Source organism: Branchiostoma floridae, chromosome 5 (genome assembly GCF_000003815.2).
Source record: "Branchiostoma floridae strain S238N-H82 chromosome 5, Bfl_VNyyK, whole genome shotgun sequence".
Lineage (NCBI taxonomy): Eukaryota > Metazoa > Chordata > Leptocardii > Amphioxiformes > Branchiostomatidae > Branchiostoma > Branchiostoma floridae.
The window spans coordinates 27,348,453-27,367,751 of record NC_049983.1 but is presented as its reverse complement, the minus strand read 5'-3'; the positions used below and the strand labels follow the sequence as shown (position 1 = coordinate 27,367,751).

At 38.9% G+C, this 19,299-nt stretch overlaps 1 protein-coding gene across 1 annotated transcript in view; it reads right to left on the bottom strand.

Moving 5' to 3' along the window:
- LOC118415143 (ataxin-7-like protein 1) overlaps nt 1-17,617 on the bottom strand; it is a gene marked incomplete in the record, with an annotated part of 119,758 nt that extends 102,141 nt beyond the window's left edge. The window contains 3 exon segments of the mRNA XM_035819512.1: nt 14,946-15,050; nt 17,233-17,292; nt 17,427-17,617. Coding sequence (XP_035675405.1) covers nt 14,946-15,050; nt 17,233-17,292; nt 17,427-17,565 — 304 coding nt within the window.
- Between the last annotated feature and the right edge of the window lie 1,682 nt (nt 17,618-19,299).

Genomic DNA, 19,299 nt, shown 5'->3' with positions numbered 1-19,299 from the left:
CAGGAACCTACAGATGGCACTGGGAAGCAGTGCCTAGAGTCAATCTGAGTAGAGATGCTGATGTTTATTATATCAATGCTACATTGTCATGAGCAATGCTGCAGCACTGATGGACTGCACTCTATCTGGCAACAAGCCAGACACTTATGCTGCAGTACTGTCAGGAACCAATAGATGGCGCTGGGAAGCAGTGCCTAAAGTTAGCCTAGCTGGAAGTGCTGATGTTTGTATCAACTTCGCTAGATGGCTCTCGTGGCTGGATTATACATCACTTATCATGACAACGTTATCAGTCACTGTTATCACCTTGCAGGGGCGTAACAACCCGAAAATGTTTCTAACATCTACAAATTGTGCTTGGAATAACATGCAATCTTCTGGATCCATCTTAGTCCGTGTTTACTATTGACATTACGTACCCGCAGGTTGAAGACATTTTTGACACTTGAAAACATTAACCGAAATTCCAAGTGACCAATCTAAGATGGATGAAAAGATGAAAATCATATTGAACCATTTAAGCTCACTGAACAGCCATTCTTCCACAAATTTTCTGGCATCATGCAATATAGCTATGAATAGGTTTATGAAAACAACACAAATCACTGAAACGTCTGTCCACGCAACAGAAAGACAATAGTAATAGAACCAAATACATAAAATAGACCCAGTCAATCTATACCCTATCCTCTGTGAACAATGTTGTAGATCTTGTCAGTGTAAAATGCTGACATTTGCAGATTATACATGTAAGTCATACCGATTAATAGATCCAGCTCAGATGTTTGCCAGTATAACAGCACTATGTTGGTCTGGTTGGTCACACAAGGAGGGACACTTTTATCTATAACATCAACTCTCAGAATTCAACTAAATGCTACAATACATCGTCTGAGAACGATAACTGAGAACGATATTGTTAGAGTGCTATTAAGTATCATACTCTGATGTTGTTACCACAAGTAAAGTTCTGGCATAACTACTGACACGTTGTACATAGACCACGTACACGAGATACAGTGTGAATCCTGTATTTTGATTTTAAGTAGTAGATTATTGTTTTTTTAAATGTACTGTCAATTGTTTGTCCGTATGGGCCATAGTGCTTGACGATAAACAGACAACAATACAGCCACATGAGAAAAATACATTTTGCTCATGAATCTAAACTAAAGAGATGTAGCAATGTAACTTCAGTAATCCTAAGGTGCATACACTTCAGATATTTAGGTATTCAAGTCAATGTTGAGGCCTCTATGACAACGTTTCTTTCATGTGGGCGTATTATGGAATTATGAGAGTCAGTTGATACTAGATGTACAATTGAGACATCATCATTATAACATCATATCATATCCCAGTGTAATCATACCAAAATCATAACACTCCAGCTTTATACGACATCACTGCAGCCCCTTCTACATACATCCTACATGTTCAACCACAGAAAATCTCATGACATAAGTGGAACAAGCTAGAACTGGTAATGTCTACAAGCTTGCCATCAAGTCAGCTTTATACACTATAAGTAAAGACCCTTTCTTCATATACATTATACTATTATATTACATAGCAGGTTAACTAAGGACATCTCTCAACTGGAACAAGCCGTAACTGGTAATGTTTACATGCTTGTCATCATGTTAGCTTTACACATTATAAGTAAAGACCCTGTAACATACATCACACAGTATATAGTACGTAAACCAGGAAAATCTCTCGGCTGGAACAGGCTGTAACTGGTAATGTTTACATGCTAAATCATGTAATCTCTACTGTGTAATTTCTCACTACTCTCATAAACCTAATTCTGTTGTAACCCTCATAAAAGATATTATCACCAAATAAACTGTAGCTTATAGCTATCATCATAGCAGACATGGACCATAATTTCTAATGCTGAAATTATATAAATAACCCTTCAGGATGATAAATGGCCCATTTAGTCACAATCATCAAAATAACATGGAGAAAATATTAGCTTGCATGTCACCATAACCATAACCTATGGAACAAATATTATCCTTGCATACATCAGCTATAATAATTTTCAGTTTTATCTGGAAGAGTAAAAACAATACCTTGACCTTCCCATACACATGAAAAGAAAAATAAATGGACCACTTAGTGATAAGGAATCGGACTGGAACCTTAAGACGTCTCAAGACACAAACCTTGGGGACGCACCTGAGGGAGCCGGGAGAAGATAACATCCCATCCTTGTCCTCATGATTAGGTTTCCTCACGACCTTCATCTACCATTCCTCGACCTTGATGGGAGCCTCTCCGTCAGACATCACCTCCTCCCACCTCCTCGTTAAGGTCTGGTCCTGACTCTGGGTAATTATCATAACGATATCCAGCACGCAGGGATCAAAATCCCAACATTACACCACAGGTAATTATTATAACGATATCCCAGCAGTAGGGATGGAAATTCCACCTTCACTATACAGGTAATACAGGAGCTATGCAGGTATTTCTGTTATCTATCTAACCTGTACTGGTCCACATCAAACCTGGATAATTATCATAACAATATCCCAGCACGCAGGGATCAAAATCCAAACATTACACCACAGGTAATTATCATAACGATATCGCAGCACACAGGGATGGAAACCCCACCTTTACAATACGGGTAATTATATAATACAGGAGCTGTGTAGGTATTTCTGATGTCTATCTAACCTGCACTGGTCCAGATCAAACCACTTGGGTGATATATGCTGGTAGTTACTGTAAGAGGCCTACCATTCTTCATACTAGTTACCTTCAATACAGGGGACTACAAGATTTAAAATACCATTATGGACAATTTAATATTGATTTTGAAGGAGTGAAAAGCAAAGAAAATGACTGTTGCAGGTCAAATTCCTGTAGTTAGGTAATTTTGAATGTCACCTACGAAGGTATGCAGTAAGGCACATTTCCAGCCCTGCTGCTTGTGAATAACAAGTAGGGTACGATCTTACGCTGTTGTCTGCTTAACCGCCAATCAATACTGCTGTCACACCGTTGCCATGGCAGCGATGGATGGGGATCGTAAAATATTATGGGATGTCCCAGGAATGGTGCTGGGAGGGCAAAGGTCAAGGTCAGGGAGTCCTGAATGTTAAGGATGGAGTGTAGCTGCTGGGTGGGGCAGGACATCTGTCATAGGTGATACTCATTTCATCTCTACCTGTCCCTTTTACGATCATGAAAGAAAGCTTTTTAAGGAGGCCAGTAAATTCCATCCTAATCTTTCCACCGTTACAGACAGAAAGAAAACTGGGAACGGGTTTTCTGCGTGTTAAAAATCTGCGCGCGAGTTAAAAATCTGCGCGTTAAAAAATTAAGTTGTGCATTGAGAAATTCTTAGGCAGAAAAATGTGACCCCATTATATGATTTTACATCTGTTACCTGAATTTTTGGTTTGAGAAGCCCCTAATTTTTAGGTCCCAAAACCCAGACAATACAGAAAAGATGGGATCATTCGTCTTCTACTGTCCCAGAAAAAGAGTCCAATGGGACAGCTTCAACATCATGAAAAGGGAAAATGTAGGGCACAAATCCGTCAAACCTCAGCCATCATCATTCAACCATCCCCAGTGACATCAGGATAATATATGAACATCACTTTCTGTTCTGACATGTCTGACTACAAACCTCCCAAACCTACAACACTGCTAACAAATTAATGAAGAGAGGAAACCCATGATCAAATATAAGTGTGTCATGAATGTTCAAAAACCTCTAACATAAGTATACATCATCATATCATCATCATCGACTATCGCCCCTGGGGAAAGGAGATGTTGACTTCATTCCTTTTGATCATGATTGATGAATGTTCCCCTCCCTACATATAAAATCATTGTATCATGTGCTATACATGTACAGGGATAATCTGTGCTGAATCGGCCCTCCACCTGTTCTGACTGACACCTGCCACTGATCACTCAAGCCTTCTCCTCTACTCTGTATGATACAGGCCCTCAAATTTTCTCATGCAAAGGAAATGTCCTATTTTTTTAATGACAATAACAACAAGTTCCTAAGAATATCCTGATACAGGACCATTACAAAAGAACATGTTCTCTCTCTCTCTCTATATATATATATCATATAAAATATCATTTAAAATGCAAGACAAATCTGATAGTTCCACCATGTGAAACTTGCCAACAGTATTCGTACACCCAGTAACAAGTTACATCATTCTTTGCTTCCACTGAGGATGACAACGTACAAAATAGAAAAAAGTTCTACTTTGTCTTACATTTTGTAAATCCAAGAACCAACAACTTTAATTAGAGTGGCCTAATGCTATCACCTTCCACATCTCTGACCAAACGTTACACTAACCCTGCTGACCTTGTGTATCATACATGTGTTTACTTAGCTGGGGCAGAGGCAGATTGCAGAACCTACAAACCAGCCATAGCCTTGGATAGGATATCATATTACAGGTTAGCCTTGGACAGGCTATCATATTACAGGTTAGCCCTGGACAAGATATCATATTACATGTCCTGCTGGTTTGTTTAACCTTTTACATACTGATTAACTACCAACAAAAGGCTACAGCAGCTAGGAAAGGATTAACAAAACTCACCAGGAGTTTGGAATTACTTCTCACAATCTTTTTAACAATGCCCACAAACAATTAACAGAAACTACTCCTGCAGTTCTAGAAAAGCTGCTAGGGACACAAATTCAATTTGTTACTCTTTAAAGTTTAAGATAGGAAATAATGAAAATTCATTCAAAACATACAAGTTTCTATAACCAGATTCCAAATTCTATATTTCAGCTTTCTGCAAAACTGTGTGAGAATCTATCAAAAGTCACATCCCAACATTCACAAAAATCATCCCACTTTCAGAAACTGCCGACACAAAAAGTATCATCATCATTCCCTGACATGTTGCCATGTGCCACAGGCTGTTTCTGTTACCATGGCAACCGCATCTCTCCTCTCCTAACATGATTAAGTGATAAAAGGAGAATCAACTCTGGCAGGACTGATGTCATCATCACATCAACAGGTTTCCATGGCGATGTGGTGATGGCCTCTTAAGCGTGCATCAATAGCTGACGTAGAAATAGATTCAGACAGTTGCCATTTTCCCTTTTGGTTCTAACTCATTTATATGTTTCATTTTCCTTCCTGTTATTTCAAGTGTTGAGTATACACACGTTACACTGATGAAGGTTAGACATCAAGGCAATAATATCAACTGGGTAGAGTTTGGAAATGTCAAATGTTTGAGGTTATGTAGGACTGTTTTGATTGTTTGCAAATAGCCTTCTGGCTTGGTTTTAGACCCAAGTTATGATAAATGTTTCTCAACTGTTTGATCTTGAAACATCACAGGACGGTGAAAGTACATCTGCAGTGTGTCCTCCAGACATGTGCAGGTATCAAACACCTTACCATGTTGTTGTTTTTCCTCATCAATGAGAACACCAGCACCAGTGTTCCATCTCTCAAGGTCCTAAATCTCCAAATTGATATTAATAATATCATTGCAGAAAACTGGACACCGGAAGAACTTGCCTTAAGCAAGCAAGCTAAGCAAGCAGAAAACAGAATAAAATGTGTTGTCTAATTGCAGGACGATTTTAGTTTCCTAGGCTACAAATCTTGTCATTCTAAGAACAAATGTAATCCTGACAAACGACTTAAATCTTCAAATATAACCTTGGCAAAGGTAACAATAACCTGAAGAAAAGGTGTCACTTTTTCCTCTGTATGTTCTCCTATTGAGTTATAGACTGAATGATTCACAAAAAAAACACCTTTGCCTGGTAGTAAATTCTTCCTGCTGTGTCTTTGTTCTTTCCACCATATTTTCTTGCCTGTTTCCCACATCTATTCACTTTTACAGCTCAACTGCAGCACATGTCACCTCAGCACAGGGATTTATGAAGGCAGTTACTACATGGTGAACACCTGGTGCAATAAATACCTCAGAACTGCAGGGATTTACAAGGTAGGACCCTCCCTGGGACAATGACTATACTGACAGGAGTTAACATCATTAAACCACACATTATAACACTCCATCAGTCATAACAGCTGATACACTTATGTTATATCTACCATAATTTATTAGGGAAAAATCATCATCCCAGATCTAGATAGGAAGTGACTTTTGACCTTCAACATGACCCTGACCTATGACCCAAGTAGGAAAAACTCTAGTAGTAGACCACAACAATTAATGTGAAAATCAAACTGAAACCTCTCAAAATACAACCAGTACTATAACCTATGATGCAAGCAAACGATTGATTGATTGATTGATTGATTGATTGATTGATTGATTGATTGATATCACATACTACACTAGACTATCAGAAACAATCAGACTGCAAATCCTATGCCAGATGAAAGAAATCCAGCATGCTTCTTATGTCCCGGGAGAGTTTGGCAAGGAAACGGGCGACCCTCTGACCTATAAGTGTACATCAAACCTGCAGGTACCACCTACATGACACCATAAACATCCAGAAATGTTCTGTGTGGTGGGAGGGGGCTACCATGTTATGTGTACGGCAGTGGAAGGGGGAGGGGGGTGTAGCATGAATCTGAATGGGTTTTGAAACAGACTGCAAATCCTGTGCCAGGTGAAAGAAATCCAGCATGCCTCTATAAATATAACTGTTAACATGTCCCAGCGGAGTTTGGCAAAGAAACGGGCAACCCTCTGGCCTATAAGTGTACATCAAACCTGCAGGTACCATGTACATGACACCATAAACATCCAGACATGCTGGTATATACAGACTGAGGGAACCCAGCACAGCAAACTACCTCACTACTGAAGTCTGACATGTTCTGGGTAGTGGGAGGGGGGTACCATGTTCTGGGTAGTGGGAGGGGGGTACCATGTTATGGTCTCAGAACACAGTATTTATCCACGACCCCCGTCCCCAAAAGAAGTTAAAATAGTGCACTGCAGTACTTGTAAAGGCTGTAGCTATTCTTTCGTACACAACAGTGATGTGGAAACTGGTGAATGGTAGAGGAATACATCAGTATTGATACTGTATAAGTTGGATTACGTTGCTTCTTTGGCCGGCGGGAATTTACGCCCTGATACTGTTACCGCCTCTTCCTATTCGCCGCATGCAGTTCCATGACCTCCACTGGGGGTCAAATCAAAGTGTCTTTTATAGAAAAACGAGCAGGCAAATCTTTGCTCATTTTCAGATATTTTGTAGGTTGTACCCTCGACTTCAACATACTAAATTCTTGTAAGTTGTATCTGCACACTACTACAGGTTTTGAGTCGTCGAAACCACCTCACTTTGGGGTCCTTAACCATGTAAATCCCTATAGGCGAAAAACTGTGTTCTGAGATCTTATGTGTACAGCTCCCAGTGGAAGGGGGGAGGGGGGTACCATGTTCTGTGTATGGCTCCCAGTGGAAGGGGGAGGGGGGTGCTATTATGAATCTGAATGGGTTTTGTTAACACCATAATTGAGCTGGTGGCTGGGCCTGAGCCTGCCATTGTTCCCTTCACACCTGTCACAACTACTGGGGATTATCACCACTGTGATAAATATGTATAATGTAGTGAACATGAAGTATGTACAAACTCTCTAGCGATAAATATGTATAATGTAGTGAACATGAGGTTTGAACTAATTATCTGGTGATAAATATGTATAATATAGTAAATATGAGGTTTGTACTAATTATCTAGCGATAAATATGTATAATGTAGTGACCATGAAGTTGTACAAACTCTCTAGCGATAAATATATATAATGTAGTGAACATGAGGTTTGAACTAATTATCTGGTGATAAATATGTATAATATAGTAAATATGAGGTTTGTACTAATTATCTAGCGATAAATATGTATAATGTAGTGACCATGAAGTTGTACAAACTCTCTAGCGATAAATATATATAATGTAGTGAACATGAGGTTTGAACTAATTATCTGGTGATAAATATGTATAATATAGTAAATATGAGGTTTGTACTAATTATCTAGCGATAAATATGTATAATGTAGTGACCATGAAGTTGTACAAACTCTCTAGCGATAAATATATATAATGTAGTGAACATGAGGTTTGTCCTAATTACCTAGTGATAAATATGTATAATGTAGTGAACATGAAGTTTGTACTAATTATCTAGCGATAAATATGTATAATGTAGTGACCATGAAGTTGTACAAACTCTCTAGCAATAAATATATATAATGTAGTAAATATGAGGTTTGTACTAATTATCTAGCGATAAATATGTATAATGTAGTGTCCATGAAGTTGTACAAACTCTCTAGCAATAAATATATATAATGTAGTAAATATGAGGTTTGTATCAATTATCTAGTGATAAATATGTATAATGTAGTGAACATGAGCTTGTAAAAAAGATTTTACTGGAACTTAATGCTTCTACATACAGCCTTTAATATTTCCTGCAAATACTATGTTTCCTCCAAATTATCATATCTAATCTGTAATCAGTATGAAAAGATATCTTTGCAATAAGAATATACACAGACTATGCACTGTTATAAATATATAGGATCAACAGATTATAACATCCAGTCCAAAGCACTGAAGACTAACTTGACCCTGTGATAGAAAGGCTGGACAGTTAACCACTACACCACAGTGAGCCACATGTGCTCGAGAGGCTATATAAAGGTTGACTCTAACCTGTGAACACCACTACATGTAGACTTATGCCCCATCCAACTGTGCCCAGAGGTGAAGTATGGATGGAGTGATGGAGGAAACTAGAGGATCAATACTGGGAGTGTCTGTTATATAACTTGTGATGTCATGTTCTACAACTCTTCACGTTATCTAACATGTGATGTTCTATACGACTATTCACACAGCAAACTTCTCATGATGGCATGAAAGGACTGAGAAGAAAATGGATCATGTCAACATTTAGGCAAGGGAATTTTGTCAAGGCTTGCAATGGGTCATTATCAAGTATATATCAAGTACAATGGACTTACCGCTTACAATGGACAATAAAAACTGCAACCCTTTCCAGTAGCATGCACGCCAGGCAAGCCGCAACATTTCTATCTCTCTTCACAGTTAACTTCTCATCATGTTGTTACAACAGGGCAATGTACAGAACTGATAAAATCTGGACCATATTATAACATCAGGCAGTGGAGCTCTATCATGAGTTTGCGGTGATTGATTACATAAAGAAGTGTGGGTAATTGTTCCTTAGGGACATGACACAGAAAGATATGTAAGACAGGTAGGACATACAAGACCTCTAGACCCACAGGATATAAATATTTGACCCTGAAACAGGCACATGTTCCTTGGAGACATTAGACAGAAATATGACACATCAAACTCATGCAAGATGTATTAATGTCTGGTACCATAGGATATGGATATGACACCGTGAAATAAGCACATGTTCCTTGGAGACATCAGACAGAAATATGACACATTAAACTCATGCAAGATGTATTAATGTCTGGACCGATACTATAGGATATAGATATGACACCCTGAAACAGGCACATGTTCCTTGGAGACATTAGACAGAAATATGAGACATCTAAATCATGCAAGATGTATTAATGTCTGGACCGATACGATATAGATATGACACCCTGAAAGTTAAGCACATGTTCCTTGCAGAAGTGAAACCATCACATGTGTAAGACATGTAGCAGGCACCTTGCAGACGCACACCTGTGCCCCGTAGCAGGAAAATCTCCTGTGTCGTCGTCACGGAGACTGTCGCACACCTGTCCTGCTGTTAGTGGGATAACCTGTGTTAGTGTCACCTACCTTTTCTCACCTGCAACAAGGTACAACATGTTATATATAATATATCAGCATGTTTGGAATATTGTAAAAACTTGTATACATCTCTGCATCTTTTAACACAAGTATCTAGGGGGAGACACTGGGCTGTGTTCTAGTACTGTGTTGGAGGTACCACAAGATTTAGAATTGCAGTGCATAGGACAACACGATATACCGGTCAGTCAACCAATCATTCAATCATTCATTCATTCATGCAGATGTATCTCCACTGTACCACTGTCCTTTGACCTAGTAAAACTCACCATGACATCTCACTATTTTACATGGTTACTGGTTACTGGTAATGTTTCATAAGTCATTTAGATTGTGAAAGTGCACATTTTCCCTCTATACTAAAATATCATTATGTATTTCTCAAAAATAACATATTATAGTTATACTATCCCAGTACCTAGCATGTCTGAATCCAGTACTATCAGCGTGCAAAATACCCACTTGCACACTTGCACATTGCAACCACTTTTTGCTTGGTGCAACTTACTTCTAAACTCAAGTTGCACAGGGTGCAATTTAGATTTTGTGCCTCAGAACTTGATTTTGTTGTCAATTTACTTGGAAGAAATAAATGGACCAAGACAGCTCCATTTCATATCAGCCAAACATGTCAGTAATTGCCGAATATGATAGTAAAAGGTTATTATGTATGTATGTATTGTACCTTTTTTTCAGAAATTAAAGAATTGTAGGTGGTGCAACTTGAAATTCAGTTGTGCAACCTAGTTTTTGCCCCAGGTTGCACACTGTGCAACCTGGCTCAGAAAAGTATTTTGTACACTGACTATAACGTTAGGTTTTCTCAGCCACTTACCAGATTAATTTACAGTAATGTAATACGTTACACTTCTACCATACATTATAAATAGGTCACACATCTACATCTCTACAGCACTCACTCACAAAACCCTACACCGCCCCATCTCTATCTACTTAAACCTTGGGATTAGCATCCAAATCATCTAACACTGTTTATCATCATAAGATAATATTTCTGATAACGTATAATTTGAGATTTTGTCACTAGATTGAAGTGAAAATTTTGTCTCAGAAAGTGGGTCATGATTTGGAAGGTCATGCTGTCATGAGGGGTCAACGACCTCAGAACATTACCAGATGCCACCCCCCCCCCTCTACACTGTTAGTGGTCTGGTCCATATCACACCTAAACAGTCATTTATATATAACTCTTTACATGCTAGATGACACCATATCCTAACTAACTGCCCTAATACTTTATATGTCTGACAGGTGACAACAATGATACAATGTCATACATTATGCTGTCATACATACTTCAGACTTGCATACTAAATATAGGTCTTGTAAATAAGGCTCTAGAATTGAATATTGACTAATTTAATCACATACTACATAGAGATTTGCTGGAAATGGTGTTTCACAGAATGCAGAATAAAAGTTTTAAAACTATATAAAAATGACCGTTGCTACCATAAAGTTCAGAGTTACATGTAATGTTTTATGCACCTATGATTTGTTATCGATATATCGCACTGTAATTGATTTGTTATTAGCCTATTAGATAGCTCCATTTATGTCATAATAGTTACTATATTTCTTTGTTGTTAATCATTTAATTGTTACTTATCTATAATTTTTTATCATCTGTCTCATATTTCAATCGTATTTGTTAGGAGAAGGGCCTGTATAAGCCTGTTTGGCTTCTCCCTCTCTCCCGCACGGTGTTTATATGTTATCTTTTAACTTTACTTTCTGTACTTTCTTTTTATGTGCAAATAAATAAAATCAAAATATATTTGGTGTTACTGTTAGCACTAGGCAACTTGTTGTTCTGTATGTATAGCTTCATTCTGAATGAACGTTAAGCTGTATTTACGGTATACAGTATATTACTGCACAGAGATATTGTATATGTTGTATGCGTAGGACGCGTAATGTTAGAGTAGGTCAGTAACTAAATACATAACACTATCATTTTCCTAAAAATCATGTATACAAACATATTTCCCTTCAACAGGCCTGCTCATGGACATGTACTGTTCTGCACTGTGTAAGGCCAGGGACAATCAATGCTGGCCGGAATCAAAACTGCATGAAAAATTGATTTGAATGTAGGTTACTGGAGTATTAATATGCTTCACATGGCTTTGAACTTTGATAATATCAATCAATAATAACAATCGTGTCTTTCCAGCTGATTGTGCAACGATAAAATATTGATTTGACATGATACTAGGAATGGGGATTAAATGCATATGACCCTTTCAAAACACATCATCATCATTCTCATCACATTTGATGTGTTCAAATATTTGTATTTTCCCAGAACTATCGTAGAGTGTAATTTGCTATCACCAAGCACAGCAGGCGCATCTTCTCTGTATAGCTTTAAAGAACACTTGCAGATAGATGTGCAAAATTTAGGTGTGCCTGCAAAGCTTGTGAGTTACGACGTAGAGAGGACTTATACCGGTTATATAGATACAGCCTTCCAAACATGTGCGTCTGTATTCAACACAAGTGTGATATAAACATTAGATTACATAAACTATGTTTAATGAGAACATTTAGTACGGAAGTTATTACAATGTTTTTACATGTCCTGATTCATAAAAACTAACTACATTTTCTATAAAGTAGCTCCCAGCTCCCAAACCCTCTGTATTTATGCATGCTTCATTAACTATTGTTCCCTCCTCTTTTCTTGTGTCAGTAAAGGGCTATCCAACAGTGATTTGCATCTGTTTATCTGGCAAATTTGTACACAAATTCCAGGCACCAATTTCATTACTACAAGTGCCTGTGTTATCAAAAAGCCTTTATAACCCAACATTATCTACACGTTACGCCAAATACAAACACTTCAATTTTAGATGACTGTTGGGCCGAGTTTCACATGAGATTTTTCATGCAGACACAAAGTTTTACTTTTACCATGTTTTATCATTGGTTTAATCCACTTCCTTAATAATTCCCATCACACTAAGAAGCATGCCTGTGTACAACTGTCACTCAGGATACTCTCATATCCCTACACCATCTACATGTTACACCAAATACAAACACATCAATGTCAACTGGCTGGAGGACAATACGCTAGATTTTTCATCCCGATACAAAGTTTTATAATCAGTTTTACTGTCTGTGTTATTCCATGTGTTTGTCATAATTCCCATCCCTGTAAGAAGCGTGCGTGTGTCCAACCGTCACCCAGGTTACGGACGTGACAAAGGACATGTATGTAGTACTCTCACAGCTGGCGTTCTGCCAACAAAGTCATAAAAACGGCGACTCCACTGTATGGCATCTCCGAGCAGTATAAACTTAAGCACATTTGTTCAGCACAATGAAGTACAGCATGTAGGTTTCAGGTCCATAAAACTACCATCTCTTCTCCGTATCAGTAGGACTGTATCACATCAGGACCACACTGTGGTGTTCAACACTCACACTACATGCACATGTGGATACAGACAGTCACATGGAATATAACACATCTTACACACAGCAAATTTCTTTTCCTTTTGTACCTCCAACACAGTAATTAAAGCAGAAGCGTTCCTCCCGTGATTAGCGGTGAGAGTTTGTGTGCACCAGTGTTCAGTCTCTGTTCTATTGTTCCCACCCAGCATGGACACAGGGCCAGTTGGCGAGGGGGGGGGGGGGGCAGCTTTGTGCTCTTTTGTCCTTCTGACAGATTAGTTTGGGGATGAAGTATTTGAAATAAAAGATTGTCCAGTCTTTTGGACAGCCAGATTTTGTTCAAGGCAAGTTTATAAACACAGATTGCCTACTGAACTGATCAGCCAAAGTTTAGCGCAAATTGCAGACCAAAGTCAAGGTTCCAAAAGTTGGGCTGCTAGTACATATGTCCATCTGGTAAAATACAGTCTGTCATCATATAAATGTATGGTGTAACATGATCAAACATGATATCACATGTTAGATGAAATGATAATATAAATCACAGTTAGATATTAGATAACCAACTACAATTGGGAACCACAAGTATGTAGTAGCAATACTTGTAGAAGACTCAAGTGCAATTGTATACAAACAATCATACATGTGCATACACAATATAGCATACGCTATATGCAATAATCCAATATCATGGGGATCAGTGTGTACCCATTGATACAGATTGGTCTTCTAGTTCAACAGAAATTATTCCTACACAAGATCACAGGTCATAGAAACAAGTGCCATACATGTACAAACATTCAGATGACAACATATGATAGAAATTTCACACACTAGTCCATCATCACCACTATGGACCAGGCTTGCATAGTTCTTCACAGTGTACACCATAAGCCATAATGCAATAAGGTACAATAATGTGATAGTGCAGGTTTCAGACATGTAAAGGGTTTATACAATGCCCAGGCCATGGTATCCATAATGGTATCATACAAGGAAACAAAAAAACGTGCAGTGGTATAGCTTCCACTAGTTCTTGATAGCTGAGTGGCCATTCACCGTAATCGGAGGTAAGAATGGAGGTACCTGGTACAGCGGGGGGAAAATCGGAGGTACCTGCCTGTGTAGTACCAACCAATGGTACAGCAGTATTGTACTATATGGTACTAAACATTCGTACAACATATTGGAGGTAAGAGTTCAGGTACCATACAGCATAGGTAAAAGCAGACGTAAATGTACCTGTCTATGTGGTACCGACTGCTGTACGGCGTAAGATCAGAGGTACCTACTTGTGTGATGCCAAACAGCAGGGTTGGACAAGTTTTTTAAAATTCACTTGTCCTATCGGGCAAGTACATCAGAAAATTTACTTGCCCGAACTAACTTTTCATTTGTCCGGACATTTAAATGACATGTGTCTAAGTATTTTCAATGGAATTGTTTTATTGTTGGCTCTATCTTTCTGTGTTGACCAATGCTTGATGTTTTGACTGTGAAATGTAACAAGCATATCAAAATCTCTCTTATGAAAAAAATCTTTCTTGCCCGATCAGGCAAGTGGGGTAGGTCATGCACTTGCCTGATCAGCACTTTCAGTTGCCCTGGACAATCAAGCTAGTGGACTTGTCCAACCCTGAAAGGTAATAGCCTCTCGGCACCAAACAGTGGTACTGCATGGGTACAAAGGTACTACAAACTGCGGTACTTACCTATGTGGTACTGCAGTGCCTGTGGTTTCACCACCTGGCCGCACCGCTCGCACACCACCAGAACCACCTCATCCTCCATGGGTCTCACACCGTAGTACCGCATGTCTGAAGAGACAAAACAACCATCAGACAAACCAGCAAACATACAAGACAACTCTCCATCTTGTTGTCTACTTTGTCCCCCCAACGACCAGGTGGTGAAGGGACTAGGTAGGTAGGTAGGTATACAAGCTTAGACTTATTGTAGAATCACCAAGTTATCATATACTGTAAATGCAGAAATGTTCGCGGTGGTTTTATATTCACAGTTATTACGGTGGCCACTTCGCTGAGAACTTAAAATAGCCGCGAACATTTTTCCATTATAGTATGAGAGTGCAGTCTATGGTGCTACCAGTTCAGTCGAACTGAAAACCACTGCAGACACCCCATTTTCTTGCTACTGCGAAAGTAAATCCCTGCGAATTTAAATTTAAAAGCATTTACAGTATATGGCCTAAATCAGTCACTATTGACCAGGGTAAGATCAGTTGTACAGAATCGTTCATGGTTAAGTTATCAATGAACTTAGTTACAATTCTGCTTACAAGGGCGTTTTCAGCACAGAAGGCAAGAAGACGCAGCCTGTTGTTGTTGCATATCATACACATATCTTGTCAGCTGAATATGATCTATAACTTTCAATCCATCTTTGTACCAACTTTTAAGTTGATAAAGATTTGACAACAATAACGACAAGATTTTGCATATCACAAACAACATATATGGCCTCCTTCGGTCAATATTGACCATGGTAAAATCCTATAAACAACATATCATAATCGGCTCAATATCTATGTCTGTCTATCTGTAAATAGGGAAAAAGACAATATAACAAGAGACAAAAAGTAATATCCTCCACAACAAGCTCGCAGATAATTGATTGATTGATTTATACTACAATAATATTTCCATTTCTTACTAATTTTGCAAATTTTGTAAGCCGGCCAATGTTGTACAATACAACACTGGATCCATGAGAATAAGTTAGCAATCAGGAAATAGCATGCAACCAGCAAAAAAAAAAAAAGGATATCGAAACACAACACACAGCTTGTTGTAGAAGCTACATGTGTAGAAGATTACAGGAAAATGGTAGTATTATGTATTTAGTTACCAACCTACTCTAACATTACATGTCCTATACATATGTAGTGTATATACAACATCTCTGTACAATAATATACTGTGTACAATATATAGTTTTATATACAGTTTAACTATCATTCAGGATGAAACTCCATGTACAGAACAAAACTTTGCCTAGTGCTAACAGTTACACCAAACTTCTATTGTATGAAAGTCAACTATCAAATGATTACGTCAATGATTTTTTTAGTGCTTCTGTTATTATAAGTTACAACTGCCCTGCTAGCGCTAAACATGTTTGATCAAAACATTGGTCTTCCTGCATGTTTTATGTTCGATGCAACTATACTAGGTCTGAGTAAATTCCGACGTGATATAAGAAGTAAATATATAGTTTTATGAGTACGGGAATGCCAACAGAAACTAAACGTTAGTTTCACAAACATGAGTTTGGTGGTACTCCAACCTTTATCACCACTCCCCATATCTGTACGTTACACACACACTTCACACTGTACTTCACTAGATTAAGGAGGTAACAGGGCACACGTCTTACAACAATGTCTTGACGCTGTTTAAGATGTAGGATGATGACAAGGTATGACACCAGCCACCTCACACAGGTGATAATCACATCTTAACACCTCCTTATTTTCTCCATATAAAACTGCTGACAAACTAAGCACTTAGCGAACACCTCTGATTATTTTCCCCACCACACATTAAAATTTAATGAGTGCTTAATGAAGCAAATTCGCCCTGTTTAACGAGGAAGACCCTGAAATGTCTCTGATGATAATATTATCTTGACAAGTCAATATGATACAAGACTATATCTAAACACTAGATAGTTAGTGATCATATACCCCACTGTACAACCCAGTATATAACACTCTTATCTTATATACCAACACGAATTGCCTGGCCTATAATAACTGTAACAATAATATTGGTAGATTATCTAGAAAATATGAAATTATTTCCTTAGTTGGGGCACTGCCCTAGATAAGGGGCACACATGTTGAAAAGGAGATTTGAATAAAAAGAGGCCCATTGGGGCCGGTGGCTGTGATGTTTCTGTGCCCATCCCGGCCCCAAACTGCGGCCCTGTGGCCCCAAACCCCGGCCTACCCCCGGTACAGGCTCCCCACATGTGTACCTTCTTTCTTGAAGCGGACAACTTCTCTGCCTGGCACCGACTTTTCCTCCAGATCGGAGCCTGAAACGGGCAGAAACGACAAGAGCTCGGGTTAGACTGACAGCAAAGGGTCACTTCGCGCACGGTTTGCTACAACGTGCCAATTTTGGCGCACTAATTATGAAGCTGGGAACAATCTTTGGAATGTGTTGTACCTTCTCCATCCGTGCTGGGAGCCGTATCGGCCCACACGGCCCAGGGCTGGCCCCTACAGCGCTCTATGCTACTATTCAGGGTCGCCATGACTGTTTCTGCGCCTCTTCCATTCCCTGTTTTCCATGCTCGTGACGTCATGTTCGGCCATTTCCGACAACCCTCGGCTCCAGCTGGGTCCTGACGTCATATTCGGCTGCCTTCGGCTCATGACGTCATGTTCGGCCATCTCCGAGAACCCATCTGGCGGCAAAAAGACTCCCAGTCTGCACCGCGCCACGGGCGCACACTCAAAACTTTGAATATCTTTCTTAACCCTTTTGAGAATTTTGAGTGAGGAAATGAAAAGCAGATGTGTGGATTTTGTGATATTTTTCACGCCTCTTTCGTCTACTTCCACGTCTTTCCAATGGGGTGGGGCGAACAGACAAAAAGACGCAAAACGGCCCAAAAAATGCCTGAACTACTAGTCGATTCCATATTACCGAGAGGGTGTTTCTTGCCTTTTGTTCTAACAATTTGGAAATCTTTGTAACAGTCTAACTGTGATAAGTAACTGTTTAGAACTATTTACAACATCTATGTGACGTTCTAAATGTTTCTATAGTATTCAAACATGTTAGAAACATTTCTAACATCAAATACATTATTTCTGTTAGTTTCTAACCTGTTCCAACATATATGCATCATTTGTGATCACATGTTCGAACATGGAAACAATATGATGAAACTGGGTCAGGGGGCTGGGAAGAGGGCAATTCACACATCCCTGCCAAGTGCAGGAAATTATGTTTGTCTGCCACCTTCTCACAAAAGACTCACCAGTGTATACTAAAGAAAATCTAAAAATACAAGAGCCAAACAAAGGACCAAGCTTAGCAGCTTTGCTTATGGGGTCAATGAAAGTTTTTATGGAGGTAAAAAATGACACAAAATATTGGAACAAAAACAAATAGATGTTTGAAAATTGTTCTAAATAAAGAGATAATGATATCATTACTTTCCCAAATGTTCCAACAAAATAAAAAGGTTCAAACATGTTTAAACTTTCATTTTGAAATGTTTGAACAAACAGTGACTGAAATGTTCTTTTACTCAAAATAGTTCAAACTTATTACAAATATTTTATTTCAAAACCATCTCGGTGACATGGAATATACTGACAAGACGCGGAGCCATAACTTTACATCAGCTCAGATCAACAACTTTGATATCAAAGGAAAACGAAATTTACCAATAATCATACAATACCGCAAACGTATGATCATTCGTAACAGCCTACAAGCACAAGATTGAGATAAACTTAGTGGACACTTTCTACTATTTCCAGCAACCTTAAGTCCGTAGCTGGTACTTGGAGACTGATCATATGTCCATAAATACATACATACATACATACCATATTCATACTTGTTAACAAGTTGAAGCATTCACATAGTTTTGCTTCCATTGTGTTCATCTTTCATCAGTTCAATGGGGTCCTTATCATATAGACCAGTCTCTGTTTCAATAAAGCCCTTTTTAGCGTGAGGTATGGACGTCCTCTTCTCCTATTTACTTCTGTTCTGGGGACCAAAAAAGCAGTTTACCGGCTGGTTCCATGAACATGCCCGTAGCCAGGGGAGGTTCGGGGGGTTCGGAAGAACCCTCCCCCCCCCCCCCCCCCCACACACACACACGCTCAAAAGGTCCGCTTTTTCAGGCTCGAAGGTCCACTTTTTCATGTCCAAGATCTTTTTTCAAAGGCATGACTGATTTGCATTTTTCCCTGATAGACATTTCAGCCAACCGTAGTGAGTCTATCAGCAAAATTTGCCCCAAAAAGTGCAGGAAATGGATTTTCAGAGGGTCCAGATTTCAAAATTTCGGTGGTCC